Below are 23,992 nucleotides of genomic sequence, written 5' to 3'. Positions count from 1 at the left end.
GTCCCCATCACCCACATTTTGGGGATCTCCTACCCAGCCCCACAGTGCAGGAGGAGGGTCCTGGACGCGTGTGCCGTGCCACAGCCACGGGACAGGCACTGGAAAGTGAAACGTTGCCTATTGCTTTAAGTTCCCTTGCTGGCCACGGGGACTTTTTATTTTTTTTTTCTCTCGCGCTATGAATGGGTTTTGCTGTAAATTATAGCTCTGCGCACATTCCCTCGGGCCGAGGAAAATAACCTCTGCCGAAACGCCATCCCGGATCGCTGACTGGCTCCCCTTCTCCGCTCCCTAATTGAAACCAAATGTGCGAGATGTAGGATTGTGGGATTTCTGGCCGGCTCCCAGGAATCCGCAGAATGCGAGCGAGCTCCCAGAGGCATCTTGCATCAGCCCGGGGAAGTTCGCTCCTCACCTGGCTCCCCCGGCCCGGGCGAGGGGCGCGGAGCCCGCCCGCCCTCCGGCGCTCCGGTGAGTCCCTCGGGGTCCCTCAGGGCTGTGTGGGGATGTGTGACCCTCCTGGCCTGGCGCGGTGGGGGGACACGGCTCAGGCTCCGCGGCGGAGCCCAGGCAGAGGGGCTGAGGTGTAGCTCTGTCCGGGAAGGGTCTGGGGCAGCAGCAGGGCACTGTCCTCACTCGGGGAGATGACAATTGGCCCCTTTTCGCCAGCTGACCCCACAGCGCCAGCGGTTCCCCCCGTGCCTCGTGCCAGGCCGGCGTTTCCTGGTGTCCCTCCTCAGCTCCCGCCTATGTGTCTGTTGGCAGAGCTGGCGGCAGCGCTGGTCAGCCAGGGAGGCCCTGCTGTCCCCAGGGTCCCTTATCCAGGCACCGGGTCACACTGGGAGGGGGAGCACAAGGCCACTGCCCTGGTGCTCGTGAGCATCGTGCCCCCGTGCTGGTGCTGGGAGCCCACTCGTGGCTGCCAGCCCTGGGTGGTGTTGGGGCGATGCTGCGGAGCCCTGCTGACAGCGGGGCGACGGCTGGGAGCGCCTGGCTGCCAGGGAGCACTCGCAGTATGCAGCACCCGCAGGACGGTGTCCCCAAGCCCCCAGCCGTGCTCCTGGCAGGACGGTGTCCCCAGGCCCCCAGCCGTGCCCCTGGCAGGTCTCGCCGGGGCAGCTGGAGCCATGGGGATGTGCTGGCTGCTCCTCGCACCCCGGACAGCTGCGATGCCCCGGGCTGAGCCAGCGAGCCCGTGGCTGGAGAGGCGCTTGCTGCAGCAGGAAATGGGGCTGCATCCAGCCCAGAAAAAGTCTAAAATGGCATTTTTGGAAGGAAGGAGGACTACGGGTCCCGGCATGCTGCACTGTGCTCCCACCAAGGCTGCCAGCAGCACGGCATGCTGGGGGCTGTAGTGCCAGCTGGGGCAGGGATCCTGAACCCCCTTATCCAAACATCCTTGGGCCGGGCTCACAGCCAGGTTGTCTTCACTCAGGGACATTCCCTGAGTGGCCTTGACCTGTCTCACACAGCAGGAGGGCAGCCCCAGCCCCGTGTGAGGACTGGGGCTCTGCAACAGGAGCCCTAGAAGTCTTGGCAGACTTGTGTCCAGGACCTGGTGTGCACAAGGGGTGCAGGCTGCTGCCATCCAGCCTCCTCCCCATGCGTGATGCATCCTCCTGATGAAGCAAAGGTGGCAGTGCCCACCTGGGAAGCAAGCTGGGGACCTCGCCCAGCTGGGGACCTCACTTGGAACAGGCTGAGAGCAAGAGGGATCATGGCTCGGGTGGGGGTTGTCTCTTAACAAAAGCGAATTTAGTTTCTCCCCCAGTTATTTCCTTGGTTATTTCAGTGGAATAAGGAAGGGGGGAAATAAGAAAGGAAAACAACAAAAAAGCAGCAGCCAAGGGAAACTCAAAGCCCAGGCAAGGAGGAGCTCCAAAAGCTGTCTACACTAAAACTTTCCAGTGATTGAAAAATTTCAGCAAACATTTTCAGTCAAAACGTTGCAAAGCCATCCCTTTTGCGGGGCTGGTGGCACAAAACTGAGTTCCAGCTGGGCTGCCAGTACTGCCCCTGTGCTTGACCGTGTGTCCCTTAGCCCTCAGCCTTGTGGCCTGAGTCACTGTCCCCACACTGTCCCCCAGCCCCACACCCCTGAGGAGCAATGAGCACTTCCCAGTGGCTACGTGGGGATGATTTCCCTATACTAGGCTAAATGTAAATGCATTCCCTGCAGGACATTACAGCATGTGATATCCTGATGCTTAAAGAGTTTACTCAGCCTGAAAGAATAGTGGGGAAAATATCCCTGGATATTTTTTGGAATGCAGAAGGAAATTAAGATTTTAATGTTGGTGGGGAACTGGCAGGAGCTTCTTGTGTGTGCCTCTGGGCAATGCAGCTGAAATTCCCAGTTGCAGCTGAGTTAGTTGCAACTAGCTACAGTTTCCCAGCTAGGAATAGAGGGGGGGAAAGCAACCACATATGGGCTTTAAAAAGAAAGGAAAATTAGAAAAAGCGGGGGGGGGGGGGGGGGGGGGGGTGTGTGAATCATCCCAAGTGGAGGTGTCTACTTGTGGTGTTTGGCAGAGTCTCCCAGGAATCCAGCAGGGTGCTGTGGGGTGCAGAGAGCTCCTTGCAGAGGGCAGGTGGCAGCTCCTGGGGTTTTGCTCTCCCCCTGGGTGCTGGTGTGGCCACAGCAAGCTCCGCTCTCGCTCCTGCCATGCCAAGCCCCAGCTGTGGCAGCGCCCAGGGCCATACCCGGCACCTCCCAGCTGGCTCTGTGGGATGTGGGCAGCTGCTTCGGGTGTGTTTAGCCTTTCTCTCTGTAGTGGGGACAAGGCCGTGGGGTGATGCAGGGACACAACCAGGCATTCACCTGCAGCATCAGTGGTTGGGCTGTTTCAGGGAGGTGCCAGCCAGGACAGACATCCCTGGTGCAGTGGGCTTGGCTGGAATTTACCCCAGCAGCCAGGCCCTGTTTGGCCAGGAGCTGTAGTCCTTTTAACCCCCAGGTTAGAAGGTTGCTCTCTCAAAGGTTAATGTGCATTTAAACTAGATTAAAACAGCCTTTTTAAATAGAAAGAGAACTGATTGCATCTGGTACTGGTTTGAAAGTGTCCTCTTGGCAGATAAGGGGGGCTCAGAGAGCCTGAGGCAGGGCTGGTGACGTTTAGGGGTGTCCCTGGTGCTTCCCCTTGGCATGGTGCCACGCCCCATGGTGGTGGCCCAGAGGTGTGTGGGCACAGTGGGAGCTGCTCGGGCCCTGGGAGCTCCTGGCAGCTGAGGGCTAGCCAGGGCCAAGGCCATGGCTGTGGTGACAGCCCTGACACAAGGGCAGGCACGTCCTGGGGAGGTCCCCTTGTCCCCTCTGAGGAGAGGCCTGGCAGCACCAGTCCTTTCTCTCCCCAAGCCCCGTTCCCAGGACCCCCGGGTCCCCTCCAGCCCCATCCCATGCTCCCCTCGAGGCAGAGGGTGCAAGGTGGCTCCCACGCCCTCTGTCACACTTTTCTGTGTCACACAAGGCCCTGGCATCACTCTGCCATGGGGAGCTATCCCAGTAAATACCCTGTAAATCTCGGGTGATTATCTGCTCTCCTCTCTCGAAGCCAGCAGGCAGGAAACCGCTCTGGCACCCTGCTATTATTGTCTGATGTGATGGAGTTGTGCAACTTCTTCTTTCAAAGGCAGCCAAGGGTGGGTGGCCAGGCCAGAGCCTTTGTGCCCTGCGGTGGAGGTGGCCAGTGCTGGCCCCAGGGAGCTTCCCGCGGGTCCTGTGGCCATTCCATGTGGATGTGGCACACCATGGCTCCCAGGGGTGGGGTCTGGCATCCCTGTGACCTCCACCACAGATCTGAGCTTGGGGCTCTGTTCCTCCTCTGAGGCTGAGGTGGGGACACAGGGTCTGGTGCAGGAGAAGTGCTCCCACCTTCAGCTGGCTGCCCCAAGCAGGGCTGGTGTTTGCCTCCTCCTCGGCTGCCTCAGTGTGACGAGCCCTGGTTCTGTCTCCACAGGCCTGCTGACATGTCGGCCACCAGACCGGCCCTGCTGCCACTGCTGCCACTGCTGCCACTGCTGCTGCTGCACGTGCCACATGCTGCCAGAGCCCAGGTCAACCCCGGTAAGTCAGACAGGGACCAGGTGGCTGCAGGTGCCATAATTTCATTTCCCTGCTCCTGCCAGATGGCCAAGTTTGGACTCGCATCGTCTCCATCATCTCTGGGATTTTCTCAGCTCTGGGAGCAGTTTGTGATGGCCCCCAAGCCTGCACCTGCCTGGTCACTCTGCTGTCCTGCACCTCACTTGGGCACCTGCAGTGACCTTCACAGCCCCCCCAGTGTGCCACAGGTGCTGTGTGGCCCCTGGCAGCTGGCAGGGTGCTGGACATGGCAAAGCGCTTCAGCCCTGGGCTCTGAGCGGGGCCCTTGCCCATGGGGGCTCACTGAGGCTGGAGGCTGCCCAGGTGCCAAGCTGTTGTTTCCTCTGCTGGGCTGTGCCTTCTCTGGGGGCTTTGCAGCAAATCAAGGCTGGCTTTGGTGAAGTGGCTTGACTGGGTGCCTGGCTTCTGCTCAGAAACCACAACACTGCGCTGGCCAGCAGCACAAGTGTGTTTAGATGGCTGTTCCTGCAGGGCTCAGCCCCATCCTGTGCTGCAGGGATGGACAGAGCCCAGGTTTTCCCAGGGTTTCCCCACGGAGTTCCTTTAACAAGTCCCTCCAAAGGCTTCTTCCATCTGTGGGAGGAGTTAGCTGGGTCTTCCCTGGAGGTTGCACTGTGCTTATTTAGGGAGGCAATCCTGTTTCTCCTGCAAACATCAATGGCTGGCAGAATTGGATTTGCCTGGCCAGGATTGTCATTACCAAGACAAAAACACAGGGCTGGCCCTGTGTTTAGCAAGAATTGAACGGGAATTCAGCGGGAGCTGTGCTCTGCAGAGCATGACAAGTGTGAGAGCAAGAGACAAGAAGAGATGCTCCCCCTGTGCCAAAGCTCACGATGAAGATGCACTCATCCTTCTGCCTGATGCAGGATATGATCCCTGTGTCTGGGGTCCCGGGGATGGTGACACAATGGGACGTGGGTTCTTTGTGGATGCAGTGCCAGGCGGGCCGGGGGCTGTGGGGTAGGAGGTGGCCCAGGCGCAGTGTCCTGCCCGTCCTTGCCCCCTCGGTGCGGGTGTTTGCTCGGGGTGGTGTGTGGCAGGACCGCGGTGGGCTGGAGCCGGCAGCCAGACGGTAAACACGGCCAAACAAGCCGCCCTTTCAGCAGTGCTCTTGGCAGCCAGGCGTGAAAAAATAACTCCTGTGAAGCAGTGAGGATGCGGTGCTGAAGGAGTCGGTTGCCACTCGGGGGTGCAGCCCACCTGCCACCCTGGGTACTTTTCCACTTGCAGCCCAGCCAGGAGCAGGGCTGGGGGTGGGAGCTGAAGGGTCATCAGGGAGGATGAGTGCCTGTCTTGGTCACTTGTTCCCTCAGGCAGGGACAGGGAGCAGTGGGCAGTGTGGCACAGTTGCTGCAGTGAGGTTTCTGGGCAAGTGGCCCCCCAGGAGCATGGGGACAGCAGTGCCAGCTCCCAGGCTGTCCACCACAGCCAAGATCCTTGCCAGCAAGGCTGAGGAGATCCCTGGGGACAGGGCCCTGCGTGCCTGTTAGGCCTTGGAGCCACCTCCCCTTCTTCCTACTTCACTTGGAGCTGGGCTGGCATCCGCTTCTGGCCAGAGGCTTCACTTGCTTGAGAAGGTGCCTGCTTTGGCAGGACTGTCCCTGCCTTGCTTTGTCCTCTCTCTGTGAGCCAGAGGGATGGAGAGTGCTGCCCTGGGGCACAGTGGATGTGCCCCAGCCCAGGCCATTTCCATGGAGGGATTCCCTCCTGCTCAGTGCCCTGCTGGTGTCATTGCAGCGGTGTGTCGGTACCCCTTGGGAATGTCGGGTGGGCACATCCCTGACGAGGACATCTCAGCCTCCAGCCACTGGTCTGACTCCACGGCCGCCAAGTACGGACGGTGAGTGTGGGCACCCTCCTGCAATAGCCACAGCAGGGTCTGGGCTAGCATGGAGGGAGAAGGGGGACATGGGGCTGGCCTCAGCCACCTGCAAACAGCTCCTCCACTCTGGGCTCTCAGGCTGGACTCGGAGGAGGGCGATGGAGCCTGGTGCCCCAAGACCCCAGTGGAGCCAAATGACCTTAAGGAGTTCCTGCAGATTGACCTGCAAGCCCTGCACTTCATCACATTGGTGGGCACCCAGGGGCGCCACGCCAAGGGCCATGGCAATGAGTTTGCCCCCATGTATAAAATCAACTACAGCCGGGATGGCACCCGCTGGATCTCTTGGAGGAACCGGCACGGGAAGCAGGTGAGGAGACGGGTGGGGGCTGCATTGGGTGGTGGGTGAGGAGGCACCTCCTGCCCATCCCCACCATGCTTCTCTCTCTCTAGGTGCTGGATGGAAACACCAACACCTACGACATCGTCCTCAAGGACCTGGAGCCGCCCCTCATCGCCCGCTTTGTCCGCTTCATCCCTGTCACCGACCACTCCATGAACGTCTGCCTGCGCGTGGAGCTGTACGGCTGCGCCTGGCTGGGTGTGTGCTGCAGTCCCCTGCCTGTCCCTGTGTCCCCATGCTTGGGTGCTGGCCATCCCAGTGGGGGCTGTCTGTCCTGCAGCACCGGGATTGGCGGGGTGCCCATGCACTCACCCTTCCCTCCCTGCAGATGGGCTGGTGTCCTACAATGCGCCGGTCGGGCAGCAGCTCATCCTTCCTGGGGGCACCATCATCTACCTGAATGACTCAGTGTACGACGGGGCCTTTGGGTACAGGTGAGGACTGCGTGCCATGCTGGGCAGCAGGTGAGGGGCATTTTCAGGCTGATCCTCAGCAGAGCAAATGCTTGCAGTGTCCTTGAGGTAGGGGACATGGCCAGCCTGGGAAGGCTGCACATCATGAGGGAAGCAGCTCCTGCCCTTCCCCTGGATTTGCTCTAGCTGCACCACATGTTAAGTGCCCCACAGCCTTTTCCAGAGAGAACATCAGGAACAAAATCCCCCCCTGAGTGTCCTGGAGCCCGTGAGGAGCTGCCAGGGGGTGCTGGGTGCTGCAGGTTTGTGGGACTGGCAAGAGTCATGCTCCTTCTGTCCCTTTGCACATGCCAGCATGACAGAGGGCCTGGGCCAGCTGACGGACGGGGTGTCGGGGCTGGACGACTTCACGCAGACCCACGAGTACCATGTCTGGCCAGGCTACGACTACGTGGGCTGGCGCAACGAGAGCACGGCAGGCGGCTATGTGGAGATCACCTTCGAGTTTGACCGCATCAGGAACTTCACCGCCATGAAGGTCCTCACCCCCCCCACCCTGTCACCCTCCCTGTGCCCCTCGGTGGCTGTGCTGACAGGCTGCCCCACAGGTCCACTGCAACAACATGTTCGCCAAAGGTGTGAAGATCTTCAGGGAGGTGCAGTGCTACTTCCGCGACGACGCCAGTGAGTGGGAGCCTAGCGCCGTGTCCTCAGTGCTGGTGCTGGATGATGTGAACCCCAGCGCCCGTTTCGTCACCGTGCCTCTGCTCCACCGCATGGCCAGTGCCATCAAGTGCCAGTACTACTTCGCCGACACATGGATGATGTTCAGTGAGATCACCTTCCAGTCAGGTACTGGTTGCCATGAGCCTCATGGGGACCAGGCTCTCCTGGGTGGGAGGCTCAAGGAGGTGGCAGGGCTGTGAGCCATCCACACCCCCACCCTGATCTCTTCTCCCTGGCCAGATGCAGCCATGTACAACAACTCAGTGCCCCCTGCCGAGGCACCCGTGGTCCCCACCACTTACGGTAAGCATGGGAAGCAATGTCACCCTGTGCTGGGTGGGCACTGTGCCCCATCCCACGCAGGAAAGGGGCAGGGGGTCTCCCCATTCCCCACTGTGACCGGCCCTCTCTGTCCCCTTCTCTGGCTAGACCCCACACTCAAGGTAGACGACAGCAACACGCGCATCCTGATCGGGTGCCTGGTGGCCATCATCTTCATCCTGGTGGCCATCATTGTCATCATACTGTGGCGGCAGTTCTGGCAGAAGATGCTGGAGAAGGTGGGCAAGGGTGGTGTGGCTGGTGAGGTGCCTTGTGGTGTTGGGGTCATTCTGGGCAGGTTCTTCTGGGAGCTCAGCACGGAGAAAACCGACTCCATGCAAGCGCTGATGCTCCCTTCCCCTCCTCAGAAAGGCTTTTCACCCATCTCCCAAGGAAGGGGACTTAGCTGAGCAGGGTGGTGACTTTGGAACTTTCCTGTTTGTCCATCCCTCTGTCCTGAAGCTGATCTGGGGAACAGGAGCCTGGATGTGGAGGGTTCTCACCACAGCCACCACCTAAACAAGGTCACTCACAGAACTGATGAAGTTAAACCCTTTTCCATAGAGGCAGACAAGAGAAGGGGGGAACATGAGGACAAACTCGGGCAGGGATGGCAACCTAGGGACAAGGCACTAGAGAGGAGGTTTGGTCACATCCCTGGTACCATCCTGCCCATGCTGTGGGGAACCCCACCTCTCTCCTCCCTTGCCCTGCTGTCACAGGCATCACGGAGGATGCTGGATGATGAAATGACCGTCAGCCTCTCCCTGCCCAGTGAATCCAGCATGTTCAACCACAACCGCTCCTCCTCCCCCAGCGAGCAGGAGTCCAGCTCCACCTATGACCGCATCTTCCCCCTGGGACCCGACTACCAGGAGCCCTCCCGCCTGATCCGCAAGCTGCCCGAGTTCACTGCGGGGGAGGAGGACACAGGTGAGAGCCAGGACACCCTGCATGCTCACAGCCGTCTCACAGGTGACAGCCAGGATACCATTCACTGAGCCTGCTGCAGCCCCCTCTCTCCAGCCCCAGCTTTTGGCCGCTCACCAAACATTTTGTCAGAGAGGGAGAGGTCACACAAGTCCCCATGCATCCCCCATGAAGGTCACAAAAAGCCTGTGACTGAGAGCCGTCAGCGACATCCACTGCCAGACTAAGCTGTATCCCACTGTTATCCTTGGGATGCTCTGGCACCTCTTCCTCAATGATGTGGAGGCCAGGCATCGATCTCCGCTCCCCTGGTGCTCAGGGCTTGGTTGATGTTTGCCGTTGGTGGGGAAAGAGTGGAGCAGCCTGCGCTGCCTGCAGGAAGGCAGCCCTGCGGGGGCTCTGGGGCAGAAGGGGCAGCGTGTGAGCAGCCCCAGGGAGCAGAGGGTGCAGGGCAGGACACCCATGGCAGGGCTGGCCCCGCTGTGTCCCCCTAGGCTGCAGCAGCCCCACCAAGCCATCGCAGGCCAGTGTCCCCGAGGGCGTCCCGCACTACGCCGAGGCCGACATTGTGAACCTGCAGGGTGTGACGGGCGGCAATACCTACTCAGTGCCAGCCCTCACCATGGACCTGCTCGCTGGCAAGGATGTGGCCGTCGAGGAGTTCCCCAGGAAGCTGCTGACCTTCAAGGAGAAGCTGGGGGAAGGCCAGTTTGGGGAGGTGAGCGGGAACTGGGCCTGCTCTGAGCAGGACTCAGGCAAAATTCTTCCCAGCTCGCAGGGGCTGTGGAAGGCTGTCAGTCAGCAATGTAATGGCTGCCCCTTGCTCCCCCAGGTTCACCTCTGTGAAGTGGAAGGGATGGAGAAGTTCACAGGGAAGGACTTTGCCCTGGAGGGCCTGGATGGCAGCTCTGACCGCCCCATGCTGGTGGCTGTGAAGATGCTGCGGGCAGATGCCAACAAGAATGCCAGGTAGGGGCTGAGGGGGGCCATACACCCCAGCACTGCCCACGTGCAAAGCCTCACCAGGAGAGCTGGGATGCTTGGAAAGCATTCCGTGTCTCCATCGGCCATATGCTCAGTCAGTGCAGCTGCAAGGACCACACACCTGAGCTCTCTGGGGATGCTGGGCTGTCACACGTCAGGATCCTTGGTCCTAACCAGCTCCCCAGTGCCTACCTACCTGCTGAGCCCACCCTGCAGCTCATCTTCTCTAGTCCCAGCGGAAGGGGCCCACAGGTCCTCAGGAGGCTTGGGTGGGCGGGTGGCACTCTTGGCCAGTCTGTACTCACCTCTGTGGCCCTCTGGGTCTGTCTATCCCATCTGTGTGGTTTCTGTTCCGGAAAGGAATGATTTTCTGAAGGAAATCAAGATCATGTCACGGCTGAAGGACCCCAACATCATCCGGCTGCTGGCGGTATGCATCAGAGATGACCCCCTGTGCATGATCACCGAGTACATGGAGAATGGGGACCTCAACCAGTTCCTGTCCCGCCAGCAGGCAGGCGGCACTGCTGCTGCCCACACACCCACCATCAGGTAGGGCTGCCTGGGAGAGCAGGGGCAGGCAGTGCTGCTTGCTCCTGGGACACCCTGCCTGGAGCCATGCACCTTCTGGCTGTTGTCCTTCCTTCCTTCTGCTCATTCGTCCCGTGTGCCCCCAACAGTGACCTGCGGTTCATGGCCACCCAGATCGCCTCGGGCATGAAGTACCTCTCATCCCTCAACTTTGTGCACCGGGACCTGGCCACACGCAACTGCCTGGTGGGGAAGCACTACACCATCAAGATTGCCGACTTTGGGATGAGCAGGAACCTCTACAGTGGGGACTACTACCGCATCCAGGGCCGGGCGGTGCTCCCCATCCGCTGGATGTCCTGGGAGAGCATCCTGCTGGTACACGGGGCCGGGGCTCCTCTGATGGACACTGACATGGCTCTGGGGATGCTCACTGCCCTGCTTCCTTGGGCTGGGGGGTGCAGGAGGGAGGGGGAGGTCTCTGCTCACTGCAGCCCAGATTTGGGATGAAGCATGGGGACAGCGGGAGTGGTGTCAGCTTTTTGAGGCAGGCTGGGGGGGACTGTGGTGATTTTTAATGTCCCAGTGCAGGACATCCTTTAAACGGGATGCTTGGCATTTTATCCTGGCCGTGGTCAGGCCTGGAAGAGGGAGCAATGTTGGTTTTTACCTTTGCCAGGAGCTGGGTCCTTGGCAAGTCCAGAGCAGTCACTGCCAGCCAGACCTGGAGCTCACCAGGCTCTGGCCTCAGGCAGAAAGCAGGTCTGTGGGGCCAAGCACCTCTCTGGGACCAGACCTGGATGCTGAAGCATCCAGAATGAAGTTTTGATCCCCGAGCACCTGGAACTTCTGGGTAAAGCCCATGCCTGACCCTGCTCTGCTCCCTCTGGCCAGGGCAAGTTCACAACGGCCAGTGACGTGTGGGCATTCGGAGTGACGCTGTGGGAGACCTTCACGCTCTGCCGGGAGCAGCCCTACTCCCACATGTCTGACGAGCAGGTCATCGAGAACACCGGCGAGTTCTTCCGCGACCAGGGCCGGCAGGTAGGGACGGGATGGGATGGACGGGACAGGGGTGGACCTAGGACATCGGGGGCCTGGGGAGAGACTTTAAGGTGACCAGACAGGGAGCTTGGCTGTGAGGCAGCTATGGGACAGGAACTCCTCCAGAAGGAGTCCTGGTAAAGGGCCCATCGTGGCAAATGCTGCACTTCACACAGTCCAAGGCACTGCTTGCTCACTGACCCCACTGCAGCTTTTAGGGTCTGAGGGACAGAGGCAGGTGTCCCCAGCTGCCTCACTGTGCCATCTGGGGTCATCTTGCCCCTGGGCACATGGCAGCACAGCCCCCATCTCGGGCCATGGAGAGATGGGGCACCCTGAGATACGGGGCTCTCCAGGAGCAGTTTGCACATTGGTTTCTGAGGCAGTAATTCTCTCTTTGCCATTTCTGCTTTTTGTTTTGCAGACCTACCTTCCCCAGCCCATGCTATGCCCTGACTCAGTCTATAAGCTAATGCTCAGCTGCTGGAGACGGGACACTAAAGATCGTCCCTCCTTCCAGGACATCCATCGTCTTCTCCAGGACTCAGCCAGTGAAGAATAACCCTCGGCTCCTGCCTGTCCTGGTCCCATCCTTCCCTGTGCCCAGAGGAGCCCCAGATGCAAACCGAAGCCACTTCACTCGGACTTAGCCATAAACCTGGAGCAGCTGCTCTTGTTCTCATTGTGCAGTGAGGCCTCACAGGAGGCCCCCAAGGACAGCAAAGCCCCTCGGTGTGGGACAGCTCAGACCTCCCTCTTCCCCACGGACCTGAGCCCGGCAGCGGCTGGGGGAGGGTTATTTATTGGTGCAGCCTGTTCCTGGTGACAGGGACCAGGACAGAGTGGCTTCTCTTGCCCGGCTGAAGGGGACAAACTTCAGCTGGACTTTCTCCATGAGGAAGCTCGGCCCACACACAGGGCAGGTACCTGGGGAAGGGATGTGTGCAGGTGTGTGCCTGCTGGAGCAGGGACAGACCAGCAGCCACCACCTGCTTCAGGAGGAGTTGGGAGCAGCCTCTGGCTGTGCGATCGCGGGGTGAAAACAAGACTCCATGGACATTCGGGGCTTTGGACATGCCACATGGAGAGAGAGGCAGGAAGCGCCCTCCCTGCTGGCCAGCCCCAGCTGCACAGGGAGAAGACTGGGGGCGCTCCTGGCACCTCACCCAGCTGCTGGAGTGTGCAGCCGGAGCGGAGTGGGCATCCTGTGCTGAGGGGACATTCCCTCACTGACCACAGCCACTCCAGGGCAGCTCAACTGCCCAAGAAATGCATTTTGGATGCCCCATAGGTGATGCATGGCAGCTGGCAGCAGGATGCTAGTACCTTTTAGTTCCATAGGGAAATCTCCAGGTCCTCCTCCCCAGAGTTAACCCACATCTTCATCTGCCAGGAGAAGAATGTGTATAGCAGAGTTTCATTGGCAGCTGCCTGCTGCCCATGCCTGCAACAACCCCATGGGCATGGAGCAGGGCGCTCCAGCTCTCCCTGGCTCTCAGCCTGGGATCACAGTCCAGCTGAAGCCCCTGAGCTGGGCTCTGCCGGCCTGAGCATCCCACAGCATTCTGGCACCTGTCTGCGCTCCTGAAGCTGCCAGCATTCTGAGCAAACTGGGTAGGTGCCAAAGCCATGGGCCCTGGCAGGTGACCCACCAGGCCCCAGACTCGGACCCTCCTGTGGCTGGGCAGGAGGAACTGTGGACTTGGAGGGTCCATGGAGCCCTCCACACTCTTGTACGCACTAGCTCAGCACCAGCAGGCGCGCATGGCACAGTTCCCACTATCCCGTGGCTAAAGCATGTGTATATTCAGTAGATGCACCTATGTGTAGGGGCCAACCCGCTGAAGAGACACTCGGTATGTGATCTGGCTGCATGGTTTCCTTGTGACGCTTCTGCAGGCAGCTCAGCTCACCTCCCCCGAGGGCACCCCGGGGCTGGGGGGCTTTGGAGCTGCACTGTGTGCCTGGGATGTGGTGTGGAACACAGGTAACAGCCCGAGACTTGGAGCCAGGATGATCAAGGGAGCAGCTGGCTGACCCAGACTAGCTGTCTGTCCCAGCGGGCGGGAGGGAGGATGCTCTGAGGCTCAGCATCCATGGCAGGACATGTGCAGCAGCAGGGCCGGGGAAAGGGAAAGGTGTCTGGGAAAGAGGAGGGCAAGGATGGTGGCTGTGCCCCGCAGAGACTGGCTGGTCTCCCGCGTGCTCCTCCTGCCTGCGACAGAGGATGGATGCCTCATCCCTGCTGAGCGTGTCAAGACGAGGAAGGGCTTTGTTCGTGTCCTGGAATTGGTATCTCTCTGCCTGTCCCCTCGAATGGCCGCTCCGTGCTCAGAGTGCGTTGTGGCCCATCCCAGCCGTGCCTCAGCGGGCTGGGGCAGGTGGGGCACATCTGCAGCTCCCGGGGCCCGGGCACTCTGCACCGTCGGCATGGCCCCGCATTCAGTAACACGCTGGGGGGTCTGGGGGGCAGCTGTGGGGTCCGCTGTGTCCAGGCCCTGCTCCAGCTGGGACCCCGCCAGGGGCAGGACTGCCCCGGAGGGCCATGGCGGCAGTAGGGAACGGCGGCCGACTGGGCATTTCTGCCTTCCTCGGCGGCAAAGAGGGAAGGGAAGGGAAGGGAAGGGAAGGGAAGGGAAGGGAAGGGAAGGGAAGGGACAGCGGCGACACCCAAAGCTCTCCGTAGAAGGGGCGGGCCCTGAGTGGAATAGGCGTGGCCAACACGATGTGGGCGTGACCTAGGCGCCGGGGCGTGTTCATAGGGGCGTGGTCACGGAGCGCGCCCCGGTGGCTCCGCGCTCTGCTCACCATCACGCCACCGGCGGCGCGGGCCCCGCCTCCCCGCCGCCCGCCGATTGGCTGCGGGGCCGGGCGGGGCGGGGCCGGGCGCGCGCAGAGCTTATAGGGCGGGGGCGGCGGGCGCGGGGCAGCGATGGAGCGCGTGGTGCTGGTGACCGGTGCGAGCGGGTGAGCGGCGCTGAGGGCTGGGAGGGGCGGGCTGGCCTCGGCTCGGCTCGCCTGGCTTGGGCTCGGTTGGGCTGGGTCGGTTCGGCTCGGCTCTCTCTGACACCGTCCCGTTGCAGCGGTGTGGGGCTGGCGCTGTGCAAGCGGCTACTGGATGAGGATGGCCGCATTCACCTCTGCATCGCCTGCCGCAACGAGCAGAAGAGTGAAGCCACGCGGGACCTCATCCTGGCCACCCACCCCTCTGCCCAGGTGTCCACCGTGGAGATGGACCTGGGTAACCTGGCCTCCGTCCTGCGGGCCGCCCGTGAGCTCCGCTGCAGGTACGGGATCTGTCCCCATCGGACACCCCCGCCCGCTCTCCGCCCCACCGGACACCCCTGACCCCTCCAACCTGGCTCCTGTGCTCCTCTCCACGCAGGTTTCAGCGCCTGGACTTTGTCTACCTCAACGCTGGGATCATGCCCAACCCGCACGTGAACTTCAAGGCTCTCTGGCACGGTCTCCTCACCGGGTAGGAGGTGTTGCCGGGGGTTGCAGCCCCCGCCTGTGGGAAGCACGGGGGGCCTGGCACCGTCAGGCCGTGCCCCTGGGTGCCGTGCTGAAGAGCCTGTCTCCCGCCCGGTGCGAGAGAGAGAGAGCACGTCCCTGGGGGATGCCCTCTCTTGTGTGGAGTGGGTTTGCCGGCTGAGTGCCGTGCTGGGATGGCCCAAGGCACCCAGAGCCACCTCTACTGCCAGGTGTGAGGCCCGCTGGGTGCACGGGGAGGGCAGGAGGTCACCCAGAGCCTGCAGCCCCTGCCTGAGAAATGCTGCTGTGTTGAACTCTGGGTCTCCTCACTGTTGTTGTGATGCCAGTGTAGGTGTCTGTAGCTGTTCAAAGCTGTGGATCACAGTAGTTTGTGAGGGTCGTGGTTGGTGTGAGCATCGCTGCTCTGTAGGCAGCACGGGGAGGCTGAGCTGAGGAGCACAGTGACTTGCATGAGTCTGACAGAACTGCTGCGCTCTTGAGCACTGCTGCCAGACTGCTTTCCTTGCCTGCATTCGGCATGGCCCGAGGCCTTGGCTAGATGCTGAAGCTCGATTAAGTTATCTGAGAGTGAAATGAGGGAAGGAGGTGTTTTTAACAGTACTTTACCATGGGAAAGTGAAGGAAGGGACAAGTCTTCTCTGGTCTAGTCAGTATTGAGGCACTTGCAAATAAAGGGCCTGGGATACTCTCTAGACCTTTCCCATCTATTTTTTTAATGGTTTAATGTTGCCCTTGAAAGCGAAGCTGTAGGGAGCCTGTGAGGTGAGGGTACTGCTGAAGGGCTCAAGTGAGGAAGTGGTGGATTCCCCCTGGCAGTGTTCCTTACTAACTCCTGTTCTTGGCTTCCAGGAAGCTGCTCCACATGCTGACCACTGCAGAAGGCATCATGACCCAGACGGACAGGCTGAATGGAGATGGGTTTCAGGAGGTGTTTGCTACCAACCTCTTTGGGCACTTTATGCTGGTGAGGCTTCGTACAAAGATTGAACCCTCAGTCTGATGTTTGATGTGGGTAGGGATGGGTCTGGGCAGTACAGATCTCACAGGTTCAGATGCTGATGGAGGCTGCAGTCTGACAGATAAAGAATGACAGGACAAAGGCTTGACATTTGTTTAAATAAGCAATAAATGGTGACTTTTGTTGCAAGAGTTAATATAATTTTGAGGTTACTGTAGTGAGCCAGCAGACAGAAGTCAGTCATATGAAGTTCTCCATCCAGGATAAATGCTAAGGCTTGGCTGTATTAAACTCTGAGGTGCTTAACTGAGCTGTCCAGCTGAATGACAGCTGCTCATACAAGTGTCTGCTCTTGGCTAGTCTAGGAAAAGCTGTCTGGGAAAGCTGAAAGAAGCTCACAGCCTTAGGTGCTGTAAAGTCATACCCTAAGACTGGGAGACTGCTGTATTAAATAAGTTAAGGATTCTTTTTCCAGGTTCGTCAGCTTCAGTCTCTGCTCTGCGGTAACGAGAAGCCCTCACGACTCATCTGGACCTCTTCCAGCAATGCCAGGGAGTCTGCCTTCAGCCTCTCTGACTATCAGCATGCCAAGGGGCAGGAATCATACAGTTCCTCTAAATATGCTACTGACCTGACAAGTGTGGTTCTGAACAGGAAATTTAATGACCAGGTGATGATGGGGTTTGTGTTGCTGCAGAAACCTAATGAGCTGCTACTGTTTGTAATTATCATGACATTGTTGTTACCTAGTTGCATTCATTCACTCATAGCAATCTGATGCATTCCTTAGTGCACAGGTAAGAACTAAACATGGCTGAGGTTGAACTGGTGGTGTGGGGGGTAGGGAATCTACCAGAGAGATTGCCAGATTCTGGAGCTTTTGCCAGAAAAACTTCCCAAAGCGGGAGATTTTGGGAGCAGTTCTTAGCTTGCAAGCTCTTCTCTTTAGATCAGAATTGATGTTAAAGAGCAAAGAGCCTCTGCTTTTTTCAGGTGTCCTTGCCTATCAGCACAGGGCTGCTCTGGCAGTGCTGCCTGCAAGCACTGGAGCTGCAGGCTCTGCTGATGGCTCTGTGCTGCTGCTCAGGTTTGCCAGGGAGCTGTACAAGCAACCTACCTTCCCTGTCCTGGGGCATTGATGGGTTTTGCTGGCAGCTGCAGCTCTGGTCCAGCAGTAGCGCTTTTGCCATTCTCAAACACTTCTGGAGACAATGTTTTAGTCCCAAAAGGCTGAGCTCTTATATATTAAAGAAGAGGTAGTCTTAAGTCTGACTGGGCTGTAATTTTTGGGATATCTGCTGAGCTGCATGGAGATTGCACCAGGAGGCTGCATTTTCTACCCTGGAGGTTTGTAATGGGCACGGATCTAATGCAAACCTTTCCAATTTAGACCTCTTAAAAATCACTACATCTAATTGCTCTCTGCTCTGCTACTTAGTGGAGTATTACAGTCTGATGTCTGTACACACCCTCTCTGGCTGAGGAGTACTGGGAGGGAAGCAGCATGACCCACTCTTTTAAGTGTGGTGTAATTGCACACTGACTTGTTTTCTTCTCTGCAGGGTCTGTATTCCAGTGTTGTTTGTCCTGGGCTCGTTATGTCCAACATGACATACAGAATTTTGCCTGTTTTTCTGTGGAAGCTGCTAATGCCCATCATGTGGTTGGTGAGTGGATGTCCTGGCTGATTTTGGGCTGTGACACACTTCACTGCAAGTGATGTACAGCACACTTCTGGCTCCTTGCTGCCTGTGTTGGTATAGATTTCGTTCTTCTGTTGGGCTGGGCAGGCTGGACCCTCTGTAAACATTCCCCTTCTCATCCTGGGGCCCCAGTTTCCAAGCTGAGTTTGGAGGTTTGGTGCTGGACACTGGCAGAGGAGCAGGGTTCAGCCCTTCAGCTACAGCAGTGTTTGTCAAGGCTCTCCTTGGAAGCTTTGCCAGTTCTGCTTGGGATTGTGAAACACCATTGGCTTGCTGGCAGCAGAGCTCGGGATGTGGCCCTAGCTTGGCCCCTGTGCTTTGAGATGCTGTTCATTTCTAGAACAACCTCTTTTCCAGTGTTGTTCTTTCCATTCCTCTAGAAGGCAGTGTTGTTTTTTTCTTTCCAAGCCTATGGAAAGCAGAGCTTCCTGCTCTCTATTGCCTCCCTCCCTGCTTCCCCAGAAGTTTCCTTGCCTTTCTTCCTCTGGCCTTCAGCTTTCCAGGTTCACTGCAGTTCTGTTCCTGAAGGCTGCCTGTTCTGAGCCTTGATGCACTTTCTGCAAGAGTGGCCTTTCATCTTAAGCTGCCCCAGTCGCAGCAGCTGATCCTGATGGATCACGTTTCTCCTGGCAGCAGAGAGGCAGTGCCTTCTCAGTTGTCCCCAAGGCTGGCAGTCCTGCAGATCCCCTCTGCCTCCTGCCATTCCTGCCCTTGAGACCCTTCTAGAAGAGGCACCTGCAAGGTGTGTGTGGCCTGTTGCTCCTGCCTTGGGGTGAACTCTGTGTGGGACCATGGAGTGACACTTGCTGGGGGGCTCCAGAAAGCAGTTTGTGGTGATAAGGGATGCTTTAGTCAGTGTGCAGTGTTACCTATTGCCCAGTTTGAGAAGCTTTTGTACCTCTGGTAGATTATCTGAAGTGTTTGGGCTGCTCAGGGCTTGCCAACAAACCTTGGGCCACAGTACAAATTCTGCCATGTCCTTTTCCCCTCAGATCCGATTTTTTGCCAAAACTTATACTCTGACACCCTATAATGGAGCAGAAGCTCACGTAAGTAGTTCACAACTTGATTTTAACATTGCTTCCTTCTGAGTAGCTCTTCTGGGGTCTTGTAGCTTGAGCAAAGAGCCTCTCAGTGAGGCTGGTGGGTGGGAGCTGTATTTGACCCCCAGATAGCACACAGCAGTGAGTGTGGGGAGCCAGCTGTCCCCAGGGCTGCTCAGCCACATGGAGCTCTATGACCTTCACCCAGTACCCATAAAATAAATGGTTTTGGGAAAACATCCTGACCAGGGAGAATGATGTGTAGCACAGGGGATGGAGGTGGGTCATGGCGGGCACAATGTGTCTCAAACACAGTGGGAGCAAGTTCAGCCATGCTGAACTGCTTTAGCAGAAACCTCCATTACTATTGGCTGAAGTAGGTCGCATCTGAAGGGAGCCAGCTCAGAACTTCACATATCACATCTTCCCCTGCTTGGTGGGTGCTCCTGTGGTGTCTTCTCCTGTGTCTGCTGGCAGTCAGGTCTTTGCCCACAGGCATGGCTGGGACAGTGTGTGCTGGACTTGTACATCTTTGTGTGGTTCTTCCCAGGTGTGGCTGTTCAAACAGAAGCCAGAGTACCTGGATTCTCTTGTCAAATACCACAGCTGTACTTCTGGACTGGGGAGATGCTACGTGGAGCCTCGAAAGGTCAATGGAGAGGGAGCTTCCTGCTGCTGGGGGTCTGCCATCTGCTTTGTATGGGAGGGCTGGTGCCAAGGGTGTCCTGTGCCTGGAGTGGAAGGAAGATGCTTGTTGAATGCTAAGTAGCAGGAAGGGATGTGGGGTTATCTGCAGTGCTTCCTAGAGTAACTCCTGGCTTAGGCTGGAGTCTGGAAGACAATGGAAGTGATGATCAGAACAGGTTAAGTGTGTGATGATACTTTCCCAAAATATGTTCTGGCTTATGCCCTGGTGACAGATGTCTGTAGTTGGCTGTTTGTGAAGCTCTGGAAATGGACCCTGCTTATCCCCAGAGCTGCCCTCAGTGTCTGCACTGGCTGCCACCAAGGTGATGGTCTCACAGTGCTGTTTCCTTGCCTTCCAGATGGATGTGGATGAAGACACTGCCGAGAAACTTTACCAGAAGCTGTTGGAACTGGAGGAGCAGAGTCTAGAGAAATACCATGATCTCTTAGATTAAGTAAAGCTAGTCTCAGTGGGGTGAGAGTCTTGTATCAGTAACCTGGGGTTTCTTCATTCTGGTGCTACCTGTGTTGCCGGCTCTTCTGCAGGCACATGGCTTCAGACACAATCTTCCTTCTCGACAGAAGGTGAACAGTTCCTGAAAATGGAAGTGTGAAAACTGAAGAGAAATACTTAGACCTTTGGCTACGGGATTTTTCTTTTGGCATAAAACTGGAGACCTTGAGTAGGCAGAGTTTGTCTTAACACAGTTGCAAAGTGGTGTCTTGCAGAAGCGTGACTGAGCTGTGTGTGGTTCAGGAACAGCCTCAGAACCTGTGGTTTCCATCTGGCTCAGGGCAATAAAGGCAGCAGTCTGGGGTGCTGCCCTGCATCTTGGCTCTGCTGGTGTTTGTAGATGGCTCAAACACATCACCTGTGGCTCATCCTGATGTACTTGAAGGCTCACCTTCAGCAGAGCTGCCCTTACACTTGTTCACCAAAGCTGGGGCTGGCTCTACAGACCTGCTCAACGAGACTGAACCTTACTGGCAGGCAGGGTGTGCCCAGCAGCTGAAACCAAGCTCCTGAAGAGCTGGCCTGAGAAGCACACACCTGCCTCAACTGTGAGGACAGATGCCTTGCTGTCCCCTGGGTATGGGCACTTGAGGGTTTTAACCATGACTGCCTTGAAAGGATGATGCTAACCTGGACTCAGGGTCAGTCTGCTCTGTTTAGAGCAAGAATGAGAGGTTACCATGTTGTTTTATCTATTTAACTCTTTTATATAAATCTATTGTACCAACCATTCTTCCTGTTGTTTTTCTGGAGACCTTCACCAAGTACCTGCCACCAAGTAACTTCAAGTGCTGTAAAGAATAAATGACTGAAATTGAGTTGTCCTTAATGCAGTGGTGTTTTTACTCCCATATCCATCTACTTCTGACTTGGAGGCTTGGAAGGAAACTTAATTGGTGCCTTGTGCTGTAAATCTGTGCATACCTGGGAAGTGTGGAGTGTCTCTGCCACTGAAGAGCTGTTAACCACCATTCTGGCTTCTTTAGTTAAGGAAAGACATGAGTGATTTCTAAAGACTTCAGTGTGGTTTTGTGTGCTGAGCACCTGCGGGAAGTCTGGGACTGTTTCCCAGCCTTAGGCTCTTGGGAGATGTCTCTTGGTGCTTGCTCACCCTGGTGTGTCACATAATGACTCTTAATGCTTAATGCATCAATTAATGGCTTAATGTGCTTCCCTGGGGCTGCCCGGGGTTGGGTGCTGTTAGAGTGGGGTGTGCTGCATGCCCTGGCTGCTGCCTCCTGCCAGGGTGCCCACAAAGAGGGGCTCTGCTAGGAAACCTGCACAGAGCTGGCAGCCAGGAGAATCCAGGCTCTTCACGGACTTGCCTTGCAGGGATACACATTTAAAGAGTCTTGCTTTCATTTTTAATTTCTTCCCATCCTCCATTGGTTTGGAGCAGAGCAGCAGGGTACTGGCAGCAGAGATGTCTCAGTGTTGAGTTTGGGCTGAGGGGACCCTCCCAGCTCAGCACTGGTGTGGGCAGGAATGTACTGGGTTTGGCCTGGCAGTAGAACAGAATGAGGAGCTGGCCATTGGTGGTGCTTCCCTCACCTGTGGCTGGAGCTGTTCAGAGCTGTGAAGCAGACTGGGCTGTGCTTATGTGGGTGTTTTATTTAAATGCAATAAAGCCAGTCAGAGCACCAGATCTGGATTCTGTGGCTTTGTTCAGCTGTGTCCTAAAACTCCCTGGGACCAAAGCTCTCTATTTCTGGTGGAGTGCCTTCCCTTCTCCACAGGGAGAGTCGGTGGCTGATTCTCTTCCCCACAGCATCCTGCAACAGTCCTTGGCTGCCTGTTCTAGAGGAGATGAAGCACATTGCCCTGCTTGGTTATAGATGAGTACCTTGTGCTTTGCTGTGCTTCTGCCCTGGGCTGTAGCAGGTAACACTCACCAGCTCCACCTGTAGTATTCCCCCCCACCCCAAATGCAGAGGCACTCAGTCATTTGTTATCCCTGCCTCATTTTCTCTCTGGGCTGAGACAAATGAAATAGCAAGTGTTACTCAAAACAGTCTGACACAATTGAGCTGAGTGCAACTTAGTGGGGAATGGGAGGGTCAGGGCTCTTATGCCAAGCTGATCACTTGTACTGCCCTGTGCCAGCTGGCACTGCAGCTCTGCCAGGCTTAGGGTTTGAATGCAGTGAGGTCTGAAGAGCCTAGAAGAGGTAGCTTTGCTTAATCTAGCATACTTAAGGAAAATAAATGTCTTCTGATATATGGGTTTGCTGGTTCTGTTGGAATTTTTTTCTTAAAGCTTGGAAAAAAGAGGAAAATTTCTTGGATGGGCAGAGGTTGATGACAAGAGCTAGGACCTTTTAGCTCCTTTTATCTCAAGTGTGCCTGTAGGATGAAGTTAGAAATTTAACAGGAAAAGCAGGGATGGGATGGGACAAGTGCTTTTTGCCTATGGAGCATCCAGTGGCTGCTGAGGGGAGAGCATGTGTGACCAGTCTTTATCCATGACATTGCTGTCAATAAAGCTATGCATTTGTTTCTGGTTTGTCTTAAAAGCTCTGTGTAGCTCTCCCTTGAGGATTTGCAGCTCAGGCTTAGAGAAGACATGTTTCTCTGTCCTGCTGTGAGCTCAGCCTGCTGTGTGGTTTAGCTTTCCCTTGGTTGCTGTGGTGGCACTTGGTGCACTGAGGTGTGTGTTCCATCCCGGGAGATGCATGTGGGGGATTCAGGAGTAGAGAGGGATCAGCTGCTGCCCATGGTTGTCCTTGGTGTAGGTGCAAAGTGGCCTCTGGAGACCTCGAGCTCAGCTTCCTGTTCAGAGTGACACAAAGAAGGAACAAAAGGTGCTAAAGCACAAGCTGAGCCCTGGAGAGTGGAATGGCCTGGAAAGATGGGATACACTTGTCATTTCCCACAAGTTTTGTGCTGCATGGAGCTGGAGAGGCACAGCCAGCCCAGGTGTCTGCAGAGGAATCTCTTCAGTGGGAGGAGGTACTCCACTGTTCTGCAGCCTTGTCACAGGTCCCTGCTTCTCTACAGGGGTTCCTGTCTGCTTTTGTGACCCCAGGCATCGTTGTCCATGCCTTTCTGTAGAAAAAGACTTGGCTGTGCTCAACCTCACTTTCTGCCCCTCTCCTCCATGTGGTGAGAAGCTGGATGTCTTTGCAGCCAAAGGATGGGACTGTTTTGTGGGGTGGGAATCTTCCACATTTTTTTCTCTTGTCCTGAAAGCACAGGTAGGACCTGAATCCCTGAAACAGGGACTTCCCAAAGAGTGGCTCAGGTGTTGGCTGCTCCCAGGGTTTGGCTGCCCACCCCAGGTAGCTGTGAGAGGAACGGGCCATTTTTGTGCATGTGCCAGTCTGCAGGGGAGCACGGCTCCTCCTGCGCTGCTCCTGGCCAGCAGATGCCTGTGCGTGGAGATTAATCCCTTTCAGCTGGACCCAACTGCTCTGTGCAATGAAAACAGGTCCTGCCTGGAGCACAGGGCCCTGGGATGCAGGGTGGTGAGAAATTCCAGCTGGGATAGGGAAGAGCTGGCAGTGGCAGCCATGAATCACTGCTAACACAGGATCTTGCTCTTTGTGATCCTTGGATATGGAGCTTTCCAGAGAACCTCCAGGGCAGGTCTTCAGTGTAAAAACTCATTGTGGTTGCTCTGTGAAACCCTGCACAATCAGCTGTGTGATCTGGTATCTCACAGCTGTGCCTCATCCTGAGCCACTGGTTTTTCACCTTTGTGAGCAAACACATTGCCTTGCTCCAAGCACAGCCTGAGTTCTCCATTGATTTTCAGCTCAACGGGCTGTCAGCTATGTAGGGCATGGATAACAGGAGGGTGGGTGGGAACTGAGCCCTGGCCAAGGAAGGAGAAAGCTTGAGATTGGTGTCAGAGCTGAAATCCCGTGGCTGGGTGACCTCTGCCTCTCCAGGAAGGGAAGGGAGTGGGATGGAAGAGAACAACAAGTTCCTGTATACAGGTGGATGTAATACAGCCAGGCTGTTTGGAAAGATCCAGGCTTAGTGGATGGCAGCTTTGATGTTGAAAGTCTTGGGAGCTGCCCAGAGTGGGGAGAGGAGACACATAGCTCTGAAGGGCTGGGTGAGAAACAGGGAGCAGAAGCCCCTCTGAGAGTGTTGCAGCAGCATGACCTCTCTGTCTGGCAGAGAAGAGACAAGAGGGACCCGGGTCTGGGTGGGTTTTGCTGAGAATGGGCAAATTGTAGAGCCAAGACTGGCTCCAGAGTCAGGGAAGATCATCAGCACTGCTTTGAAAGATGGAGCTGTGCTTAGAGGAGAAATCAAAAAGGAAACTGGTGGATGAGTTTAGGAATAACTCATGAGAGGAATCAGAAT

The 23,992-nt window shown here is 56.9% G+C and overlaps 2 protein-coding genes across 2 annotated transcripts; both read left to right on the top strand.

Annotated features, from left to right (window-relative positions):
* The first annotated feature begins 304 nt into the window (after positions 1–304).
* On the top strand, positions 305–13,143 carry DDR2 (discoidin domain receptor tyrosine kinase 2). Its single transcript, XM_036388069.2, has 17 exons — positions 305–471; positions 3,957–4,063; positions 5,843–5,945; positions 6,066–6,297; positions 6,381–6,528; positions 6,659–6,764; positions 7,098–7,281; positions 7,352–7,595; positions 7,710–7,772; positions 7,899–8,029; positions 8,513–8,723; positions 9,215–9,438; positions 9,553–9,689; positions 10,065–10,256; positions 10,385–10,613; positions 11,130–11,279; positions 11,704–13,143. The coding sequence occupies exons 2-17, from the start codon at positions 3,967–3,969 to the stop codon at positions 11,839–11,841; spliced, it is 2,589 nt and encodes an 862-aa protein (XP_036243962.1). The 5' UTR covers positions 305–471; positions 3,957–3,966; the 3' UTR covers positions 11,842–13,143.
* A 1,052-nt stretch (positions 13,144–14,195) lies between these two features.
* On the top strand, positions 14,196–20,497 carry HSD17B7 (hydroxysteroid 17-beta dehydrogenase 7). The gene is made up of 9 exons (XM_036388070.2): positions 14,196–14,246; positions 14,363–14,566; positions 14,665–14,757; positions 15,624–15,738; positions 16,208–16,402; positions 17,295–17,399; positions 18,428–18,484; positions 19,029–19,127; positions 19,525–20,497. The coding sequence occupies exons 1-9, from the start codon at positions 14,212–14,214 to the stop codon at positions 19,618–19,620; spliced, it is 999 nt and encodes a 332-aa protein (XP_036243963.1). The 5' UTR covers positions 14,196–14,211; the 3' UTR covers positions 19,621–20,497.
* The last annotated feature ends 3,495 nt before the right edge of the window (positions 20,498–23,992 follow it).

The sequence above is a fragment of the Molothrus ater genome, chromosome 9 (genome assembly GCF_012460135.2).
Source record: "Molothrus ater isolate BHLD 08-10-18 breed brown headed cowbird chromosome 9, BPBGC_Mater_1.1, whole genome shotgun sequence".
Lineage (NCBI taxonomy): Eukaryota > Metazoa > Chordata > Aves > Passeriformes > Icteridae > Molothrus > Molothrus ater.
This window is presented reverse-complemented; position numbering and strand designations above follow the sequence as displayed.

Excerpts from the sequence above, each read along its gene's own strand:
- DDR2 (XM_036388069.2), top strand. The coding sequence starts at position 3,967 with ATGTCGGCCACCAGACCGGCCCTGCTGCCACTGCTGCCACTGCTGCCA. Across the intron at positions 7,773-7,898 it reads CGTGGTCCCCACCACTTACG|ACCCCACACTCAAGGTAGAC; the intron begins GTAAGCATGGGA and ends TTCTCTGGCTAG. Across the intron at positions 10,614-11,129 it reads CCTGGGAGAGCATCCTGCTG|GGCAAGTTCACAACGGCCAG; the intron begins GTACACGGGGCC and ends CCCTCTGGCCAG.
- HSD17B7 (XM_036388070.2), top strand. The coding sequence starts at position 14,212 with ATGGAGCGCGTGGTGCTGGTGACCGGTGCGAGCGG. Across the intron at positions 14,247-14,362 it reads CTGGTGACCGGTGCGAGCGG|CGGTGTGGGGCTGGCGCTGT; the intron begins GTGAGCGGCGCT and ends GTCCCGTTGCAG. Across the intron at positions 15,739-16,207 it reads TCTTTGGGCACTTTATGCTG|GTTCGTCAGCTTCAGTCTCT; the intron begins GTGAGGCTTCGT and ends TTCTTTTTCCAG.